This window comes from Canis aureus, chromosome 12 (genome assembly GCF_053574225.1).
Source record: "Canis aureus isolate CA01 chromosome 12, VMU_Caureus_v.1.0, whole genome shotgun sequence".
In the NCBI taxonomy this organism is placed as follows: Eukaryota; Metazoa; Chordata; class Mammalia; order Carnivora; family Canidae; genus Canis; species Canis aureus.
In genome coordinates this window covers 21,200,405-21,224,334 of record NC_135622.1, presented here as the reverse complement: position 1 = coordinate 21,224,334, position 23,930 = coordinate 21,200,405, and the positions used below count along the sequence as shown (strand labels likewise).

General features: G+C 33.5%; 1 protein-coding gene and 1 long non-coding RNA gene across 11 annotated transcripts in view; one reads left to right on the top strand and one right to left on the bottom strand.

The window, feature by feature from the left end:
- The window catches only part of CTNNA2 (catenin alpha 2), a 1,080,823-nt gene that overhangs the window by 28,709 nt on the left and 1,028,184 nt on the right, over window positions 1-23,930 (bottom strand). For 8 of the 10 annotated variants that reach the window (XM_077843060.1, XM_077843058.1, XM_077843061.1 and 5 more), the window contains 3 exons: window positions 15,633-15,738; window positions 11,747-11,881; window positions 693-836 (listed from right to left, as the gene is read on the bottom strand). In XM_077843060.1, the coding sequence (XP_077699186.1) occupies window positions 693-836; window positions 11,747-11,881; window positions 15,633-15,738 (385 nt within the window). The remainder of the gene's footprint in view (window positions 1-692; window positions 837-11,746; window positions 11,882-15,632; window positions 15,739-23,930) is intronic. The other 2 variants (XM_077843063.1, XM_077843064.1) reach the window with 1 other exon arrangement.
- Window positions 793-2,923, top strand: LOC144280730 (uncharacterized). Its single transcript, XR_013349149.1, has 2 exons — window positions 793-862; window positions 1,058-2,923. It is a non-coding gene; the product is annotated as an uncharacterized LOC144280730 (long non-coding RNA).

Below are 23,930 nucleotides of genomic sequence, written 5' to 3'. Positions count from 1 at the left end.
AAGGCATACAAAAAAATTAATCATTATTATAGAAACCCAAATGAAACAAAGAACAGTGACATTTCACAGCTCTTAACTATGAAAAAAATCTTACAAAACAGGATCAGAGATGACATGCAACATCAACAAAATGGTAGCAAGTCTGGTTGTGACACCTTGAAATAGCTGCACCTTTACATTACAAAGCTTGCATCTGTTTACATCAAAACCAAGTTTGTTAATTCTTTATGCATCGGTTTCTTCACAATTTTACCCAACAATTTTAAAAGAGCAGACTGATTCTCTCAGCCAACATCAAAAAAGGATATTTTGTGACTCTGTAATCTTTCAAATGAAGAATACATTCTCTTAACTAGCCTTCCTTAAAGAAGCTCATCAAAGGACTACAGAATGGATTCATTCCACATATGCAATGACTTTCAGTCCCAATGGGAAGAAAGACTAAGAAATAAAGGAATGAAATACCATTTCTACTTCTCAAGTTTAGATCATGCTTGAAGAATGTATATCAGTCCTGTGGAATTCTCAACTCATACAAAGAATACATAAGTTGATCCTTTACTCAAAGTTGGTTAATAGTAGTAAAGAAGACTTGAGTGGTCACATCTTTATGTCTTTGAATCCCCACCCACCTGCTTTCAAAATTAATGTTTACAATGAGACAGATTACATCAGAAAGCAAAGTTACTCACCATGGAGGAATCACTGCTTCCACTCCCGATCGGAGCTCCCTCAGCACAGGTTGGGAGGTGGGTAGAAAGTTGACTAGCCCTGCCCCCATCTATGACATCACAATCTACCTCATAAAAGGTAGTGAAAGTGCTCTGAACTCCTGTCTGATTTCCGAGAGATACAGAAAAGAGTGAGTGAGAGAGAGAGCAAGAGAAAAAAAAAAAAAAACGTACCCTATTGGGAAGGGATTAGGGAAGTGGAAGAGGGAGTGGGTCATTGGGAGAAAGAGGCATATGAAGGAATTAGGTGCTGAAAGAGATATGGGTGGGCATCATGATATTAAGCAGCCCGGGCATATGAATTCCTCATTGGCTATCTTGAACAGATAAATGGACCATCTGGGAGAAGGAGAATGAAGAAGCACCGTGCCCTGTCAGGCATTGGTGGGGACAATCATGGTGGGGAGATTCAAGGGGGTGTGAAACCCCTATTTAAAGCATTGAAGATCACCAAGAGAGAAAGCAAGGGCTGCAGCTCTTAAAGCCTGGAACAGTATGTGGGGAATCTCAGATGTCTTTCTTGGAAGTTCCATTGCCCTGCTGTGTGACCTTCATCAAGCCCTTGGCCTCTGCATCTCCAGCCAGTACATGGTACTAAAAGGATACTTACCTCGTTCATGGAATCACTGAAGAACTAATGTATTCATTGTTGCTACAACTGCAACTCTTTTTACTCTTCCTTTTTGTACCCAAGGAGGGGCTGTGTGACAGGCACATTTTAAAAGATAAGCCAATAACCAATGCCTATCTCTACTTCTGAAAATGTTATCTTTAGCACAAAATATTACTGTCAATGTTGACCAGTTTTTCTGTGTGTACTGAATATAACATGTATGTAAATGGGTTAATCAAAGCCCACCTTCAAAACTCGAGGAAAATCAAATGGGAAGATTTCTGTAACCATAAGGTCCCTACACTGCCACTGTCAGAGGTCAAGTTTTAGTGACCCAGTGATGCTAACTGACCAAGGATTTGTGTCACATGCAGTGAAGTTATAGTCATATAGTTATAGCTTAATTTAACCTCTGAGTCCATTTTGGGAGGAGGGGGAAAGCAGGCAAGGTGAGAGAATAATATGGAGAACACTAAGGTCTTTTTTTAATGGAGATTTAGAGTTACAAACTATGAATTACTCAAAGTTGTCAAGTGGGTAGTAACAAAACAAAAGAAAGGGGTGATATTGAAAAGTAGGTAAGTCCTGAAACCATCCACATGGAAGCCAGATCTTTATCTGCCCAGTGGAATATATGAAAATCGAAACCCACTCATGCCACAGAAAATATTTTAGTATAAGTAATAGCTTACATTTCATGGCATCATAAATGGGTAAGCCCAAAACTTGTTTCTATATGCAGATAAACAATATTCTTTATTCAATTTTTTTATGTTTTAAGAAAATATAATTCTATTTTTAGTCCTGCCATTCTTAGCTCACTAAATATGTAAGCATATTAAATAATCACAATTTAAAAGTTAAGCAAAATAGGCAGATAGGGAGCATTTTGAAACACAGGTGCTACTAAATTCAAACTGATAATGGATTTGGCAACATCACTCACATGTTTTACTTTAAAATAAATGCTAGACATTTAAAAAAAATGTCTTTAGAGAATTAAAGACAATAGAAAAGAAAAAAATCTGACATTTATGAAAAAAAAGGGAATTTTTCTTACACTTAATGTTTTCTATACTTATTAGAGGAAGCAATGATAACTCTGCATGTTTCCCTCACTGTATTATTGTATTTCTGTTTTCAGTAATTCTAAACCTAAGTTCAAATTCTGTATTCAACAGCTTTTTTGTATGAGTTTTCACAATTGGCATATGAGGCCCTATTTTTACCTATTGGATCATTGACTAGTTGGCTTATCCTTGCTTTTTTATGCTTTTATTATTATAAATAATACCATTTGTTTTAGAAAGCAGGCATCTTCTGACTTTCCCATTATAGGGAATGTGCTATTCATTTACCATAATTCTCAGTTTCAAAAATGATTATTATGTATTAGAAACTTATTTGTTTCATCTCACCTTTCATGCAAAATTTAAAGATTATTTTAAGATTACTAATGGTAATTATTCATTCATCCAATAAACACCTTAAAAATTTTACTACCCAACAAAGAAGGCACATCTGCCAATGTTATCAGAATAAAAATGGAGTTAAATGTTTTTTAAATACCGAAATAAAACTAGACTCATATCTATTGATATTTCTTATTATCTATTACTTATTTGGAAATGGAGCATGACTTCAGGAACCCAATGCAAAACTAGGCTGCATCAAAAGGATGCAGAGTGGTGAACTGTGCTGACGTTTTAGGTGAATTTAGTATGATTGATTGTAATAATGTCTTTAGTTATATTAGTTAAAAAATTTCTTTGACACAGAATGCAATGCCAAGATCAGATAATTTCCAACTCTTCTTAGGATCTAGCCTCTTGACATTGTTTATGAAAGCTAAGTGTCACTACAATTATGAATTTGAAGCATACTTTCTATGATATCACATAAATGGATGAGTTAGCCTTTCAAGACAAGGTATGAAGTGGTTGTAGGATTTCAGTCAAGAGACCCCATTATTGCCCTTCAATCATGAAGTCGTGATTATAACTTCATTCTGATCAGAGATGGATGTAGGGTTGATTTCAAAATTTTGCTTGTTGAAAAGTGTTTTTACTTAACTTAGTGCAAAAGATCAAGAAAAGTCAGGTGGAATAATTTGTACATTTCAAAAGAATAATCTGGAGGTGTATTTATAAAGTAATTCATTGTGGAAGACATGATCAGGCAGTTGGCATGCAGTCTGACCAAGCTGTTATTATCGAAGAGAATTATCTCAGCAAGAGAGAATCCAAATAATTTTGATAGCAACAGATTTGAACTGGGAGTTTCTAGATAAAGAGATTCTATTTTGAGTTTGTTTTATGATAGTGTCTCACACACAGAACCTTGGACTTAAAAGAGTACATGGTTCTTATAAGACGACGCTAACTGGAACTTCTCCAGGAACTTCTCTAAGTTGAGAAATAGATTCGCAAAAGGAAATGGATGAAAGAGGTCAAGATATAGATTGTGCAGATTTGATAGAAGATCTAGCCAGAGCTCCAGTCAAGTTCATTATCAGCAAGGCATCTGCACAGATGAAGGTATTCAGAGAAAAGCAATAAAATAAGATACGGTATTGATGATGAAAGAAAAGATTAAAGTCTAAATTAAGTAAGCTTGCCTTCAAGAAAATTGGGTTAGGATGAAATATTTGAAATATATTTATTGCCCACAAAGAAAATGACTGTTCAAGATAGAGTAAGACAATATGTCCTGAAGCAGTAATAGAAATCCGAGCTAAGAAAACTACACACTGCCCATCCAGAAGTCTTTCCTATTTGTGAGATACATGGGCCATAACATGGCACATATTTCTCTCCTAAGGGCTGTGATAAAAGCCACATTTTATAAATCATTTAAATTAAGCTGGAGAAAGCATTTGGCAAAATAATCTGTAGGAACAGAATGGAGAAAATAGTAAGTTAAACACATTTTTATTTCTAGAATATAGTAAACCAAGAACAACAGTTAATACACAGAGATAGCCATCAACAGATACCCTACTATTTTTGCTGAGAATGTTAAACAGGAAGATGAGAAACTAAATCAAAAAAGGAAAACCCAATGGACCACACAATTTAACAAATTCACAATGTACAGAAAGATTTATCCTCTTCATGGAAATTATTAGTTATTAGAGATAAAGGACTTTGAATACCTTCACCAAACCAATATTTAGCACTGTGCCTTTTAAGTAGTTGAAACACCCTAGAAATGTTGTTCAATGAATCAGAAAATATCCTTATGTGAACTGGAAGTACAACTCTTTGAAGCCCTGATTGTTAGCTTATCACTAGAAGTTAGGAACAAGATATGAAAATGCTAATGCTTTTCTAGAAAGATAGGGTTGTCAAAATTTTATCAAGTCTAATACTAAACATAAAATCCTGCCTCAATTTTGCTATGCAGTCTCTTAATTTCCTTTATTTTGAATCATCTGAGGTAATAGAAAATTGTGCAAAATCAGTAATGAGATGCCAGATAATATTTAGGGTATATTTTAATATTCATCTTCTCTTATTTATATATCCTGTATTAGTTTATTCACATTTTAGCTGCTTTTTCTTCCAACTTTTTCTTCCAACCCAGGAATTCCTGAGGTATATCCAAGTAGGAACATGAAAAAAAAAAATCACAATGAATTTAGGTAACCAATTCAAAATAACGTATTTCTTGACTAGAGCTGACAAATCCACGTGTACACAAGAAAATCAGAAATCAAATTAAATTATAGATACTGCTTATAAATAACATTATTTTACCTAACACTGTGGATTCCCATAATTATTTGATTCAATTTAAGGGAATATGTATTATCTGGATTTATTCTTACATATCCACAACTAGTTAAAAATGAAGAGACAGTGCCTAAGGCACTACTATAGACATGATTTAAAATATATTAATAAAGAAAGAACAGTTTAGAATGAAATCAATTATAGCAAACTATCTCAAAATCAGAATGTGTCTCATGGGAAAATGTTATAAATCAGTACTTCTTCAACAGGTTTTCCTGTGTTGCACAGACACCAAAAGAAATGCACAATTAGTTTCCCTTAACCAGGTACCTCCATGTGTCTAATTTCCAAGTTTTCATAAAATATTACTCATCATTGGCTGCCAAATAATGGTCTGAATATTAACTGAAATCTAAAACATCAAATTAACTGAATATTAACTGAAATCTTGCTACTAGATTAAGGTGTGAATTATTTGCCGCCTTTTTAATTCAAGGCTTTCAAATCTTGAATAGCTTCTAAAACCTAAAGGAATGAAAGTACACTGACTGAAGGACAAGTAATGGCACTGACCTTTCTAAGGCAGAGTCACTCTTCATAAAGCCACTAGCCACTTCTACTCTGATGAGTAATAATGAATCCCCTCAAACTAAAAGAGAAATATCTCCGTTTACAAGCTCAGGTGATGCAATCAAATCAATTCATCAAGTAAATCCAAGTTAGGTCAACCCATGTCTTTACTTAAGGTAAAAAGAGTTCTTTGCTTGGTTCATGCTCCAGCTTAGCCACAAAGAGTCTGTCGTCTTATTTTAAAATGAGAGCATTAGAATATAAAGTCTTTTTCTATGCATAAAACAAATCAGATAACCAACTGGTGTAATTTCGTCAGTGAAAACCTGATTTATTTTTTCAATAAGTAGATCGAATTGATAATGTTAGGGTCATAATCACTGAGTATGTAACTTAAGAGCTACTTCTTTTAACAGAGCAATATACCATTCTCCTTTGAACAAGACTATTTAAATTCAGGGAGACACTTGACAAGTGTGGTACACTAGTCTCAAAACTTCCTACGATGCTTGGCACCCAAGGAGATTTTCACTTTTCTTATAAAAATCCCCATTTTTCCATTTCTTCCACATGTAATGCCTTGAGTTTGTTAAATATCACTTTTATAACACTGGAAGAATGAATTTGCTCTGAAAAATCACTTAAGGGCTATTTTTTCCTGAAAGTTTGCCTAATTTGGGTTGTGTAAAAATCAATGACCATGTGTGCTGATATAAATGTAACTAAGGAAGACTTAATGCGGGAATCAGAAATTAAATGGTTATTATTTTACTGCCATAACAGATTGGGAGGGCTAGGCTTTTTGGAGAAAGACAGAATTATTCAGCAACCCATCTTACTAGTAAAGTATATGCAAAGAACTATAGCCATTCTGCTAATGATAGATACTTATTTAATTTTCTTACTGTTACAGAGTCTTTCTACCATTCTTCCATCCAGATTTGTAATCTGAAGCTTTGGTCTTACTCTCTGTAGATCTAGACTCTCCTACTGTTCTATAGTTCATGAAGTCTGTTATACCCAAATACTTAATGACTCTGGAAAAGCTGGAGAAAATTCTTTGGAACTCCTGCTAATTTCCTGAATATGTACTCTTTTGTTCACATGAAGCATAGAAATGCATTCCAGATCCAAATTGAAATAGCTAATAATTTAGATTTCTTTCCATTACTACTACACTGATCAGTAGAGATAATCAAGATTTAACAATAGACAGAATCAGAGTGTATATTAAAAAAAGACTCTTTCCCAATAAAAGGGTACAAGTTGTACAAAAGTACAAGGCTATACAAGTACAATGCTTGTTTCAATGACTGCGTCAGTCCACTACAAAATACTGACACTATTTTTTATAAATACAGAACTTTTCAAATAAAATGCAATTCTCATCTCAATAAATCACATTTTAAAATAAATAGTTAAAAATATGTAATATAAATGTATAAAATAAAATCCATAATATATATTTTAAAATATACATATAGCATTATACAAATAATTCCCATATTTTCTTTTCCCTGAATTGTATTGGATCAGATATGTCACAGTTGTCAACCACTTGTTCAGTTCCTGATTACTGCTTATTCAGGTGGTAAAGGAGTAAATATCAAATCATGTATATTTGCTGCATGTTTATGTTTGTGTATATGCACATATGTATCTTTGATTATATGCCATAGTCAGGTAGGATTGATTTGACCATTATCAGTTCATAGTATTGTATGAATAGTTTCATTTATTACTATGAGTATTCATGTTGATTTTAATTGAGTCCAAATTTTAATGATTGAAACATAGGCAATAAAGACTATAACTGACCTGTTTATTCTCCAATTTTCTCTTTACCAATTCAAATCCTACCAATGTCACAAATTATATTTGCTCACTTTGTCAAGTTTCTCTCCATAATCCACTTGAGAGGGATTCAAATTTGAAAAGGAGAGATTTAAACGGCAAAGAACAAAATTATACATTAGGTAGGGCAGGTTACTCAATCCTTCAGGGATAGAGTAGGGCTCTATCAATCAGGCTGAGGATGTAACTAACATTCCTCACCTCCAAACTCTGCTCCTAAATTTTGTTAAGAGAAAAAGACACCGATATGCAACAAAATCTATTAAAATGTGTGGGATTTTCATGGGGAGTCAACTATAACTTACAATCTGTGTCCTTCTATCTCTGACCTAAACACTGAATTCCTGTCCAAGGTAGGGTTAATTGCTATTGCATTCTGGCTTCACTGTTCTAATGTATTTGAACTTCTTAAAAATAATTAGGTAGAATTTTTCAGATTTATGAAAACGCTTGATGTTTAGCACTCTACATTCTAAAATTCCATATTAGTGTTTCCAATCGCATTCAGAAAAATTCAGAAGTATAAATGTTAGAGTAGCTAAAGATAATCAAAGGCTATGGAATGTTTATTTCTCCAGATCTATATGTACATCTTCATTTTAAAATTTAAGAGAAGGACAAACATTATATGTTCTCATTCATTTGGAGAATATAAATAATAGTGAAAGGGAATATAAGGGAAGGGGGAAGAAATGTGTGGGAAATAATATCAGAAAGGGAGACAGAACATAAAGACTCCTAACTCTGGGAAATGAACTAGGGGTGGTGGAAGGGGAGGAGGGCGGGGGGTGGGGGTGAATAGGTGACGGGCACTTAGGGGGGCTCTTGACGGGATGAGCACCGGGTGTTATTCTGTATGTTGGTAAATTGAACACTGATAAAAAATAAATTTATTAAAAAATAATAAAATAAAATTTAAGAGAATCCATTAAATCTTCTAAAACCTAGCATATAAAAATTAAAAACACAACAATCAAATATACAGGTAATATCCACATCATAGCACTGGAACGAACTTGTATTCAAAATATGTTTACATACTTGAAAAAATAGCTCAACTTTTCTGCCATGATGAATATAAATGCTGTCACATTTAATGGATATTACCTGCACTAAAATAATTTACAATATGCTACAGTTAAGTTTCTCTTTCCTTTGTTTTCTTCCTTCTTTCACAACTCTTCCCTCCTACTGTCCCACCTTCCCTCTCTTTCTTTCTTCTTTTCTTCTTTGAACATTTCTTTTTCCAAAAAGCCTGTAAACTGACTTGAGAAATTAAAGAAATAAACACTAAGCAAATAAAGCCAGTATATAAATTAATGGATATTTAATCTTCTGGACTTAAGTTTCTTCTAGTTTCATCTTAGCATTTCCGTCACTGTTAGCTTTTAGTTTTTTTGTTGTTGTTTTTGTTTTTTTTTTAATTTTCTCTTTTCCATTGACCCCCTTAGCAACCACACAAATGGCTTAAGCTGAATTGGCTCACCAATGCATCGTCTATATAAGATTTAGTAAGTACAGCACTTTGGCTGGTGAGAAAGATTTAAGCCAATAACTTTTAAAAACAAATCTCCAGCCAGAAAATTAATGGTGCTTCTTAGATAGCAGTTGTGTGAATGAGCACATGTAGGCACATATCCAGAATTCCATTATTTCTCTAACTTGCCAGCATGACTCAAGAGATTTTGTATCCATTGTCCCCCTGCTCATGACCTGATGAGCTTCCTGCCCCACCTCTCAAGCCAATGGCAGATACAACAGAAGCCTTTCCCAGTTTGTACACACAGAATCACATAAAACATACACATGCTGACATGGTATATAATTGTGCACATGTGCATTTTGTTCATCATGCTAGCACAAGGCTCTAAAAACACAACTCTCAGCTTTGAAATTCCAATCATTTTTCTTGCCAAAATGGAAATAATCTATCCAAATCTCTTGTTTTAGGGGAAATTTTGACTACTAATACATATACCTTCCTGGGGGCTTTCATAGGTTTCAGAGAAGAAGTCACAGCTTTGAATCCCTTGTACATAAACACATTGGGAAAAAGGAAGGAAGATTCAAGCATTTCTCTTTTTTTGATTGCATGTTATTGTAGTTTTTCCTTAAAAACGTAGCAACTTTGTCATGCCAGACAACAAAATAAATGGGGCCCAAAGCATGGGCACATTTTCTTGGCAAAATCATTGAAAGTTTGTGTGTATAGGGTCTTACATTCTTGACTCTTTCAGAACTTTGAAGGCAGTCATTTGTGGCTATTTTGCAAAACAAACATTGATTTTTTTTTTTTTCTCTATTGGCCATTAGTGAAGGAGGATGAAGAATAAGATGGAGGCAGAAGTGGCAAAGACAGCAGACTACAGATGCAGGAATGGCACCAAATAGCAATCAAGCTCTGAAAAAATGAGGAGGCCAAGAGCAGGTCCATGACTGAGCAATATATAGCAAAACTTTTATAATGCATTTGACTCAGAATTATTGTAAAGTTTTATAACATTCCTCTAGAAGAAGCCTTCTCCCATGCAAGGATATATGAACTTTGCCAGTAAGATTCAAAGAAGGAAACAGGCTTCTTGATGGTGTTCTCAATCTCAAACACCTCTACAAATGCCAACAGTGCAAGTGATAAAAGCCAGTGATGGTTTGGACTACATCTAAATGAGGAAAAGACAATGGAAATGAGGCTCTGGAAGCAGTGATGAACAATGGGTACTGAGAGGATAATGGGGAGCAATTCTGCCAGTCAAATATACCGCCTAGATGAGGTTGTGGAGTCTGAGATCCACAAAGATGCTGTGCGCATCCATGTAAATAATAAGATTTGGAAAGTGACAAATGAAAGCACACAAGGCAAGCTAAACAAAAAGCACTCAGTTCCACGGGTGCTATAAACAGATGGACATGAAAGCCGAATGGTATGGGAGACTATACCATTGAGTCTGAAGATAAGAAAGGAAGCAAGGGATATGCAATGTTTTGATCACTTCTTGGCAGAGAGAATCTTGGTAATTACCAACTCGGCAGAAAGGACACATTGCAAGACAGATTGCTCTTGGTTGTTGAAGAATGTTGAAGCAGAATCATTTTGGAAATGCAAAGAGGTGACTATGCTTTGGGAAGAGGCACAAAATAGCCATTTTATTGGACTCTAGGTGAGACTGCATGGAACGGGCTTTCCAGATGGCATCTCCATGCAAGCCAGATCAGCTCTTTTCCCAGCTGTTTTCTGCAAGCCAAATATATTGAACCTGAAGACTTTGGGTTCAAGAATGATTTTTCCACATATTTTTATCGAATGGTAAAACTGCTACATTTCTGAAAATACCCTGGTAAAGAATTGAGCTTCACAAGTAGTCTGATTCTCATAAAGCATTCACCATTTTGATCATGTTATATTCCCGGTAATGCCACACTTAAAATGGTAGCATCATGGTTGACTGGGAAAAGAACTAAAGGTGGCAGAGCCACGCTTTGGAATTCGCAAATAGTTTACAATAGATGGCATCTCATATTCAAAGAAAGGGACTGAGGGAGGAAAAGCCAAGGTGAAGAACCTCAACACATACATTTGGAAATCTTGCCAAGAAATCATAATGCTTCTATTAATTGAACTTATTTCTTTACGTTCGATGAAAGTGGACTGGATACTAAGGGAGACACTGGAGTGATTAAGCAAAGAATACATAATTGTTAGTGTTTGACAACTATGTTAGTTTTTGGCAACAGCACATCAACCTGTATTAAATTCAAATATTTTCTGGCTTTCAAGGGTTACTGATAACCTAGTATGCATTGGAACCTGATGAATGAATTCCTATTGTTTTCATCATCTCTAACATGTGAACACAATCCACACATAGAGAGGCTGGCTCCTGAACAGAGAGTGAAAATTACTAGGACTAACAAAGGAAGTAGACTCACAATGAGTAAATGTACAAAAGCTCCAAATAATTATAATAGTCACAGCTTGGCAATGAGTTTCCAGACTATGAAATTAGTTTTCTTGTGAAGAATGGAGATTTTACAAGGCTAGTATAAACACAGGGTAATTGGAAAATCAAATTGCTCTTTGTGAGTTATTGTAAGGTCTGGAATAATGGTGATAACATTTATTTAAAAAAAAAAACTCCCTATGAATCACTGTAGTTTGGTGTTTTTAGCAGTACTGTTGCCAAGAATGCTTGCCTTGGAAGTACAACAGTGGGAACTTTAATTGTGAAGCCCAAGTCCCGGCTTACCCCTGACACAATGAGCTCTCCTCCTAGATTCTGTACTTCTGCCTTCACCTTGCTGCAGATATTAAGCTGATGGCAATACAAGGCAATTCGTTGAAGATAGGCTAATAAATCCTGCTTACATGCTGAGTCAGGACACTATAAAACATTAAAAAAAGTGATCTCAATTAGTAAGTATTCTTCAGTTTCTAACACTCACTATATAAAAGCTGTGAGAAGAAAGAGTTTTAGTGTCATATACCTTAATTACATCCATTTAACTTCATTTCTTTATAGCACATTTTAGGGAGGCCACAGCCAGTAGTTTAGAATGGTCAGCTCTACTTTGATATAATTCTGTAAAAAGAATATTGAAGATTTTCCAGAAAGTCTTATTGGAACTTTGCTACATGTTTATGAGTAATTTTACCAGGTGTCTTCTAAACTGTTAAGAAATCTAAATATTCTACAGTTTTTTTTTTCCTAGTGGCCTATCCAACATTCACTATGTGTAGTTATTTTAATATGGATAACCAAAGCAACAGAGGCTGGAAGGAAATCACTCTGTGTAGTAATCTCTCTGACACAGCATGGATAGAATTTCAATTCAGTCAGTTGAGGGAAAAAAAATATCACTGTTTCCTTTGGCTTTCCCAGAAAAGTATTATTCATTAAAGGAAGTCTATCACACTTTTTGGATCTCCATATTTATCAAAATTTTAGCAACATTATAAACTGTCTTTAAATAAGAGACTCTAAGAAGGATTATGACCACCGTTAGAACAATATATTGAAGTAGAATGAGTTTGAAACAAATTATAACAAACCCCTAAGAGTAAAAACAAAACTCTTCAAAGGTTGTTCCAGAGTCAACTAGGAGCAGGGATTCTGGATTCTCCTTGTGACTTAGTGGGTAGATGTCCATCAAATACAACTGAGCTTAGCTGAACATTTCCACAGACATTTACTTGACTCCCTAAAGCATTTCTGAGGCTTCAGTGCCAATGGCTATTTAGTCACTGAAATATATTTCTATTGCTATCAAAAGTTCAGTTCAAGATTCCGTGGGCCATCTCATTGTTCTAGCTCAGTTTGGTATTTGTAAAGGACATATACTCACCAGATCCTTGATGAAACACTGTAAGAATGAAGTACCTATAGCCAAAACTGAAGCAACTTATTTAAAATAAGAGTGTAAGAAAAAGACTCCAGGTAGTTTTCCTTCAAGCTTAAGAAAGGCAATTCTGAAAGAAAGAAAGAAAGAAAGAAAGAAAGAAAGAAAGAAAGAAAGAAAGAAAGAAAGAAAGAAAGAAAAAAGGAAGGAAGGAAGGAAGGAAGAAAGAAAGAAAGAAAGAAAGAAAGAAAGAAAGAAAGAAAGAAAGAAAGAAAAGAAAGAAAAGAAAGAAAAGAAAGACAGTTGGTTCATTAATAATTTGAAGCCAGTGGTTGTGACATAGCCATTTCTTTAAAAAATGACACAGGGGTCTTTTTTTATCTAGAACACCATTATGGTACTTTTTTCACTAACTGCATTTATCAAGAAAGAATCCCATAGAGACTATTTTTAGCTTTCTACGAGTACTTAATACTGTAATATTTATCCTACTCCAGAGACCCATGTACTGAAAGGAATTAACTTTAAAATGATATCTCCCTAGAGGGCTGACAAGGCTTTCGATACAAATACCTTGCAGCAAATTAAACTGGAAGTTCTATCTCAATGGAAGAGTAATTAAAAATGCAACAGTCCGTAAAAAGTTTATATTGCTTGCGTATATCAAATCTTCATAAAAATATTTTCAGGGCAAAATAAAGGCAGCAAATCTACTCCTTGCTAATGCTCGTTCTCTTCTATTATTTAAAACACACATAAAAGCATGATAGACCAAGAAAAATAATTTTTGTATCATGGAAATAGGTGCAGATTTTGAGAAAGAGGAGTCCTATTCAGACAAAACATTAGCAAAAATTGCAAGTCGCTTCACAGCTGATGACAAGGAGAATGCCACAAAGAAAGGGTTATATTTAACCCTCATATGTTTATTTTAAAAGTCATCATAGAGTAGCATTTAAATACTTTGTCATTTAATTTCAAAACACATCCAGAATCCTGGGATTTGTCTGTGTGCACGGGTGGTGTGCTTTCCAGATAGCAAAACTGTTTTGGGCTAGGATTCAAGTTGCATAATTGTTGGAAATAAGGGTTTAAGAATGTAAAAGCAAAAACAAAAATCACAATAAAAAATATTGAACTCAAGGAGCCTCAACATACTAAGAAATAGTTTCAGTGACTGAGATTCAGAGTTTAATGGAAAAGCCATCCAAACTCCATCTACCTTCCCTTTTGGGAAGAAGTCCTTCCTCACAAAACTCTTTTCAGAACCACCACCAATTTCTTCTCACTCCACTCATCCCAAGTGCCCTCAATATTTGCAGTGAAAAACTGTGACATTCTTTCCTGCCTGGTGTATTTTTGTTTGTTTGCATACATACATGCATATTTTCAAGTACATTCACTGTCTCTCCTCTCTTTTTCATGAACTTTCTGGGATACATATGGAACTCTGTATAAAGCAGCTCAATTTATGCTGCAAACTGCAGGAAGCCTGGCAGTTGATAACTTCCCTGAAATTAGCAACTTAGTAACGATTTGGTCTTCACCCTGCACAAATTTTTAGGGGATAGTCAAATGATGGTAATATTTAATATATTATCTTTAAAAATATATATATATTATCTTTACTATCATTTCTCAAAAATTTAAAAGGAAGCAAAAAACATTCTCTTGGATAGCCATCAGACGTAAAAAAATTAAAACGAGACTGTCTGTTGGCTTATTTTAAATGTAAATTTAATGGTTTAATCATGTATTTTTCTTCTCGGTATTAAGAAGATGAGTGAATTTGGTATTGACCTAAAGGACGCTAGAATCTGGGATGTTAAAGACAGCAAATATTTATGAGAACAGCTGAATATTAAGGAACGAAGGAAGAAAATGATGAGAAGCAACTCAAAAATCATAGGAAAGTAGGGCCATCTACGGAGAAGGAACATCCTATGTCTCCTGGTGTCTCCAGAGAGCATCACTGCATTGCGGCTAGTAAGCAAGTTCATGCTAAGAATGTTGTGTCCATGTAAATAATACCTTGAGTAATACTTTCTATTTCAGAATCTTATTTTATATTTTAAGACATTTTCCTTTTAAAATGGTTCAAAGTGTAAACCACTGTTACTTACCTGTAAAAGTCTACTGCCTAAAGTACCCTTATAAGGAATGGAGCATTATTGCAACAAGCCATTTAGAACAGGATTTTAGAGTTCCAATTTAAGCCACAATAACATGAAAAGTGTAGAAATAAACTCAAATATTCAAGGTGAGATTGAGAACTACTTTAACATGTATCTGATTTCAGTCTGAAAAGAAATAGAATTTCATTTATCTGTGATTCCTTTAAATCCAGATTAAAATGAAATCTGGAGGTTTTTGATTATGTGGATTAATCCCATTTATGTTAGTGCATTAATTATTACTAATTATAAAGAGCATCAGTACAATAAGATCAATATGAAAAAACAAAAATTAAAGTTCTTTTTGTCTTCCTCCTTAAGCACTTGACTTGCTGAATGAGGGCAGCCAGCATAATCCATTCTTTGGGAGTAATGTCTCTTAAATAGTGGGTACTCTGATTTCTCAAAATTTTGGTCATGGGCTGAAATGAGCCCCTCCCAAGTTGAATCTACTTTTGCCACAAGCTCAGTCTCAACAGACTTAGAGGACTGTTTGTAAAATGTTAGTGATTACAATTTATCTTTCAGAGGCATTTTATAGGGTACATAAAACCTATTACAGAACCCAAGTGCTAATTAATGATAATGCACAGCATGTGCTTGCTCTTCCCTCTAATATTACCTGATCAGCCACAGCACGGGCTAATTTGTCCATTCGAGAACCTGCTTCGGCAATTTTCTTGGCAGCATTAATAACATCAGATGTATTTTTCAATGGCCCTTTGCCTCTGAAACAACATATACCACATAATTAGAAATCCACTGTTGAGATGAAATAAACAAAACTACCATATTGTTTGTCTAGAACTTTGCTTTTATATTTGATTTTGCTGTGGCCACATTAGAGGAATTTTGAATGTTTTCTAGATTCACTTCAATTTCCATGTTAACAGTCTACTTTACCTCCATTCACTTTTAGGGAATATTTTTCCTATTTTGAAGTGGATGCTCGTATTTTATTCTTTACATTAATTTCTTTATTTTTAAACAGTGGTTCATTAAAAAAAGATCACCACAAGGGCAATAGGAATTTAATATTTAAATACTTGCCGTGTGTCTGTGCTATTATATATACTACTTCATTTGTGTTCATTACAACCCTAGCAAGTAAGCATCATTATTCCCATTTTAGAGGAGAGAAAAATGAACTAAAAATTATTAACTCATCTAAGTTTGATAAAGGTCATACTGTAAGTTCTACATTTAAATCAGAGTGAACTGAAACAAATGCACGTGCATTGTCTTTCATACCATGTCCAGCACTATATTGTATTAATCATATTTTTAAGTCTACTTTGGCACTTTGAAAAGCAATAATCTCTTGCACATGACTGGGAACCATTCAGCAAAAATCTCACAAATCTTTTGAGCCTTCACTTTCATTGGCTTGTAGGTTTCTGATACTGTCTCATGAAGGAACACACAAAACACTGTGACAGTAGATGACTTTATGCTTCCAAACCATTGTCCCATGTTTTCACGTAAGGTTTTCAATTTGGTGGACCATTTAATATCACATGTACTTTAAATATTTATTATAAACGAAAAGGAAACTATACTGCATCATAAATCCTTAAACTAAATGTAGCATGTAACTTTTCTTTCTCTTTTCTGAGAGGTAAATAAAACAATAAATTTATTCTTTTTTTTTTTTTTTTGGAATTGTTACTCATTCTGCCCTCCGTATGTGCATCTAAAAATCAATGCATTTTTTTTAAGGCTGCAAAATTACATTCCTATAGTTAGAAAATGTGGTGAGATGCAGAGAAAAACTACTCAGAAGCGATTTATTTAGAACATGCAGGGATATACAGAGTGGGCAATGACTGCCATTGTTATATAACAACATTTTATAAAATGGGAGACTTCAAATGGCTTCAGAAAATAAATATAAATGAAGGGCATTTTGTTCAGTTTCCCTCCCAATTTCCCTTCTGGTATTTTTTTTACATTCATAGCAGAAACAAAATTATATTGTATTCATGTCAATGCTTAATCACACATACTGGTAAGTTCAAAACTTAAGATATTTCATTTTACTATGGTAACATTAATTCTTCCACAAAGGACATTGATTTTTTTTTTAAGTTACTACTTAGATTTTTAAATATGACAGGGATTTCACATGCAAATTTTATGTAATGTGGATAAGATTCTTTGACAATCTGGCTCCCATTTTCTAACATTTTAAAAATTATCTCTAAATAACCTTTTCCTTGGTTTTGATGCTTTAAATTTCTTAAGGAAAGTTTAGATGCAGAATCTGTCAATGTTTTGTACTGTTGTCATTATTACACATTCTTCCATGACTTCCACACCTTAAAATGTTTTTTACACTTTTACTGTGACATAGCATTTGTTACTTTTTGCATCATCTTAACCCATTCACAAAATGGTACATGCTGCCTACTTTTTATTATCAACAATCAGGTATGTTTATTTATTTCAAGAATTTCAAAGGATCTGGGAAAACAATTCCTTGTGAACTTTATATAACTTTCAACTGTCGATTGATTATGACATAATATGTGCAGTTAGTAAAGAACACTTATAAGATCTACATCTACCTGAGCCTCAGATTCCCAGCTTGTAGCCAAAGAATGATTAGAATCATGTCTTTTGTGATTACACAGAAGAGACAAACTAAGGACATCTTTTTAAAAAATTTTTGAGATTAGAGTTCATTTCGTAGACTCCGTTCTAATTCCTGAAGTGGCAAGTTGGTGATAGGAATGTATTTCATTAAATGAAACAGCAAAATAGAAGTTTTGAGATCATTTCCTTATTTTCTAGTTAAGGAAATGGAAACTGGAGGAGAAAGGCTAAGTGTTGTGCCCATGAAGATAATTGGCAGAGAGTGATACACAAAAAGAGAATTAGGTTGGGATCTCTGTGTCCTGTATTACAATTCAGTACTCTTTACTCTTTTTACTATATATGTTTCATTCTTATAAGAATGCTGAAGTAGTGATCACAGAGAAAAACAAATGGCTTTCATTACAAATATGAATGTATTAGAAATAATGAAAACAATAATTATCTGACTCAAGAATTTAGAAAGAAGTAGAAAAAAACTAATAAAATTTCAAGAACAGATTAATGATTTAGAGAATAATGAAACACTGGAAATAAATCTAGAATGGCTCCCCGCAAAAAAGACAAAGTGATGTAAAGAAATATACCTAGGGTGGGGGTGACTAGGTGACGGGCACTGAGGTGCGCACTTGAAGGGATGAGCACTGGGTGTTATTCTATATGTTGACAAATTGAACACCAATAAAAAATAAATTTATATAAAAAAAGAAATATACCTAGATTGCTATCAAGAAAAAATAGGAGAAAACAAATATTTAAAAGTAAAAAAGGTAATACTGAAATAACCTTAGAAAACAGAACATTAAAAAGCATCATAAAACTGCTTTCTTCAATACACATAAATAAATTTGAGGACCTGGAGGATGTAACTTCCTAGGAAAATATAATTTACCAGGGCTGATCAGAGAGGAGATTTTGAAAAATTATCTACAGAGTCTGATTTCCATGGAAGAAATAAATAAGGGTGTTAAAGAGAAAGCTAGTAAAAAAATCAGTAAATCCTGGTAGTGTCACAGAGGAATTCACTAAACCTTTAAAAAGAAGATAATCCCAATGCTATTCAAACTCTTCCAGAATACAGGAAGTCTTCAAAACCAACTGAATTAAGTAATATAACATTGATGTTATGAGAATCAACTAATACAAACTATTTGAGGATGCTTATTTAGGTAGTAAAACTTTTTTTAAAAAGGAATTAAAAGAAAAAAAGAGCAAAGAAATTAAAGAAATGGCAGTTGAGTGCTAGAGTGGGTTCACACATGCTCACAAGAGCTGCTGTTAAATTTTCAGTTTAGTGAGTCAGTTGATGTGCTGGTTACTTGAAATGTGCCATGATAAGAGTACTTATTCCATGGAAACCAGAAAATACTGCATAAGTAATGGTTATTCCCCCCTTCAGAAAATCAGCAAGTGCTGTAAAAATTCAAAGTAGTAGTTATTACCAGTGGAAAGCAAGAGTACTGTGATCTGTGAGAGGTATATGGAGGCATCTGGAGCTAGGTGATGGTTATACAGGTTACTTTTACAATAATATTCAAAATGTATGTTCATATTTCATGAACTTTCTGTACATATCAATTTAAATAATGTTTATTCACTTATGTTTCCATCAATCTGATGGATATAAAAATTTGATTTCCATTTCTTTGATAACAGAGGAGGTTGTCTTTTTATTATTTACTGATCATTATTGTTTATCATTCATATATCCTTTTCTCTGGATTGTTAATATAAGTTTTTGTATATTTTTCTAATGACTTGTTTTAACCTAAATTGGTATCTAAGCTTTCTAGGTATTTTGGATTCTAATCTTTTGTTATTTATTCATGTTTCAAATAACTTCTAGTCTTAGCGTGTATATTTACTTTCATTACAGTTTTTTTAATATAAATTTGAATTTTACTGGGCCAAATGTGTAAATCATTTCTACTAGAGTTTGTGCTTTAACTTATGACAAAGCAACCAGTAATATCCTCTGGGGAACAGTCTTCAATAAATGGTGTTGGAAAAACTGAACATCCACACGCAAAAGAATAAAACTGGACCATTATCTTACATCATACATAAAAATCAACGCAAAATTGACCTAAGACTTGATTATAAGATGTAAAACCATAAAAACCCTGAAAGAAAACATGGCAATAAGCAACTTGACATTGATCCTGAAGATTTTTTGTATTTAACAACAAAAGCAAAGGCAACAAAAGCAAAAATAAACAAGTGGGACAATCTCAAACTAAAAAGCTCCTGTACAAACAAAAAAATAAAAATAAATAAATAAATAAAAGGCCCCTATACAGTAAAGGAAACCATCAACAAAATGAAAAGGCAACTTACCAAATGGGAGAAAATATTTGCAAGTCATATATCTGATAAAGGTTTATATTCAAAATACATAAAGAATTCCTACAACTCAATAGCAAAAAAGGCAAATCATCCAATTTAAAAATGAACAAAGGATCTGAATAGACATTTTTCCATAGAAGATATACACAAACCCAACAGGAGCCTGAAAGAGTGCTCAATATCACTAATCATCAGGGAAATACAAATCAAACCACAATGAGAGATCAGCTTACACCTGTTAGAATGGCTATTATAAAAAATAAATGGCTGTTACAAAGGCTATTATCAAAAAGAAAAGAAATAACAAGTGTTGGTGAGGAGGTGAGGAAAAAGGAACTCTCATGCACTGTTGGTAGGGAATGTAAATTAGCGTAGTCATTATGGAAAACAATATGGAGGCTTCCTGAAAGATTTAAAATAGAAGTATCATATGACCCAGCAATACTACTTATGGGTATTTATCCAAAGAAAATAAAAACACTGACTTAAAGAAATAAAAGCACCTCTGTGTTCATTGCATCCTTATTTACAATAGCTAGGATATGAAAATTTAAATGTGTTTTATATATATATATATATATATATATACACACATACATGTATATAAAATATATATATTTACACACAGTAGTGTATACATACACACAAATACAAATATATAATATATATTATATATCATATATAGGAATTGGATTCATCTCTCAAAGAGTGAAATCTTGCCATTTGTGACAACATAGATGGACCTTGAGGATATTATGCTAAGTTAAATCAGACAAAGACAAATACCATATGAGCTCACTTATAGGAGTAATCTAAAACAAAACAAAACAGAACAGAACAGAATAGAACCCACACAAACAAAGAAAATCAACCAACAAACCACACAGAAATACTCAAACTCATGGATACAGAGAACAATTTGGTGGTTACCAAAGGCTACGGGTGGAGGGTAAGAGGCAGGCAGGCAGTGAAATGGGAGAAAGAAATTAAAAAATACAAACTCCCAGCTGTAAAATAAATAAGTCATGGGGAAATAATAGTAATAATAATAATAATAATAATAATAATAATAATAAATTATATTCTTGAAAGTGACTAAGAGAGTAGATCTTAAAAGTTTTCATCAAGGAAACAAATTTGTAACTATGTATGGTGATGGATGTTAACTAGACTTACCGTGATCGTTTCACAATATATACGAACATCAGGTTTAAATTGTAAATATAAAAACAGAGAGCAGTATAATTACTCAGAAAAATAGGACAAGAAAAACTGCTAACTCCTAAATGGAATAATATAGATATTCAGAAGTGCTTTAGGTACTAAAGTGAAGTTAAAGCCATGTTCATCCTCACTGTTTCATGAAAATGAATTAAGAAAATTCTTTGAAACATCTGGAAAATGCTGACTATCTAGTATAGGATTCTGAACATTATCCGAGTTTTAAGAAAGTTTCAAAGCACAAATTTCTTTGAGTACAGAATCAGTGACGTGACCCACTTTCTCCACATCACAAACAGAAGAGAAAAGGGATAGAAAAGATAGTTGTGTCACTTGAGGGAATGGGAGAATCAAAGTTTACTAGATTCTTTATACTATTGTGCCAGAAGTTGGGTGCTAACTGTGGGGTAATAACCAGTATCTTTAAAAGAAGAGACCCTATACTCAACATAAGCACAAGGGTAGTATTTTATTTTAATGTTATCATTGCATGGATTGGGAGTGATTTCTGAAACTCCTTCAGACATCAGAGTATCTATAGCAGCTGTCCAAGAGGATTTTTGTAATGATGGATATGTTCTATAATTCTATACTGTTCAATATAGCATCCCCACATGATATAAAACACTTAAAATGTGGCTAGTATGACTGAGGAACAAATTTAATTTGATTCAATTATTCCTTCTATTTTTAACTTTTCATTTTGAGGTAATTATAGATTCCCAGGAACTTACAAGGATTTATATGAGTATGTCCTATGAACCCTTAATCCAAACCCCCTTCAATGTTAACATCTTGCATAACTATAGTATAAGTATACAACTGGGAAACTAAGATTGGTAAGATTCATAGAGATTATTCAGATTTCAGCAGTTGCACATGCAGTTCTCTGTATATACAAGTTATAGGCATTTTATCACATGTGTAACTTCATGTAACTATTACCACAGTTAAGGCACAGATATGTATTATCAACACAAGTTTCTCATACTAACTTTGTATCACCTGTCCCTCATCCATAATGGTAATCACCCATAGTTGACCCCGAGATGATAGTGACTAATCTGTTCTCCATCTCTATGTTTTTATTTCAAAAATGTTTATTTCAATGGAGTCATAGTGTATTCATCATCTGAGATAGGTATTTTTCACTTTGTGTAAGGTCCATAAAGTTCATCCAAGTTGCTGCATCTGTGTATTCCTAAGTAGTCTTCTGTGGTATGAGTGCACCAGAGCTTATTTGACTATTATTCAAATGAAAGACATTTGGGTAGTTTTCACATTTAGGCTATTAAAAATATGTCTGGTATAAATATTTGTGTAAATATAAGTGTTCATACTTTGGGATAAATGCCCAAGAGCAAAATTACTGGGTCCTAGGATTAGTCCATTTTTAGTTTTAAAATTAACTGTAAAATTAATTAAATTTAAAAATTTAGAGCTGACATCAGACTCAATAGTGAAGGACTGACAGCTTATCCTCTGAAATCAAGAACAAAGGTGCCCCACAACGGTGCACCTTTTGATACTTTTATTCAACATAATACTAGAAGTCCTAGCCAGAGCAATTAAACAAGAAAATAAAATAAAAGGCATCCAGACAGAAAAGGAAAATGTAAAGTTCTCTTTGTTCACAGATACATGATCTTTTATGAATGAAACTCTAAAGATTCTAAAACAAACAAACTTGGAATAAATGAATTCAGCAAAATTGTGGGAAATTAAACCAACGTAAAAAATTTGTGAGACCAGAATTACCCTGATACCAAAACTAGATAGACTCCAATAAAAAAGAGAACTACAGGCCAATATCATTGAAAAAAATGGATGCAAGAATTGTCAATAAAACACTAGCAATCTGAATCCAACAATATATTAAAAAATGATTTACCACAGTCAAGTGGGACTTATTCCTGGGTTACCAGAGTGATTCAATATTCATAAAACAATGTGTTATACCATATTAATAGAAGAAAGGGTAAGAATTGTATGATTATTTCAATAGAAGCAGAAAAAGCATTTGACAAAGTACAACTCCCACTCATGATAAAAACCTTTAAAAAATAGATTTGGGGGAACATACCTCAATATAAAAAGGCTACATATGAAAAACCCACAGCTGTTATCATCCTCAACAGGGTAATACTGAGACCTTTTTCTCTACAGTCAAGAAGACAGAGGTGTCCACTCTCACCACCGTTAACATAGTCCAGAAGTCTCAGTCACAGAAATCCAACAACAAAAAGAAACAAAGGCATTCAAATTAGCAAAGAAAACGTAAAACTTTCACTATTTGCAGATGACACAATACTGGATATAGAAACTCCAAAAGACTCCACCAGAAAAACTGCTAGAAATTACAAACAAATTAAGTAAGAGAGTATTATCCTAAGTGAAATAAGTCAATGGGAGAAAGACAAATACCATATGATTTCACTTACATGTGTAATCTAACAAACAAAACAAGCAAACAAAACAAAACAGACTCATAGATCCAGGAAACAAACTGTTGATTATCAGAGTGGGGATGTCTTGGCAAGTCACAGGATGACATAACTAAAGGAGATTAGAGGTACAAACCTCCAACTAAGTCAAGGGGATGGAATATTCAGCACAGAGAATATAGTCAATAATATTGTAATAACTTTATATAATGACAAGTAGTAACTCCACTTAACATGGTAAACATTTTGTAACATATATAGTTGTCAAATCACTATGTTGTACACCTGAAACTAATATTATTGTATGTCAACTG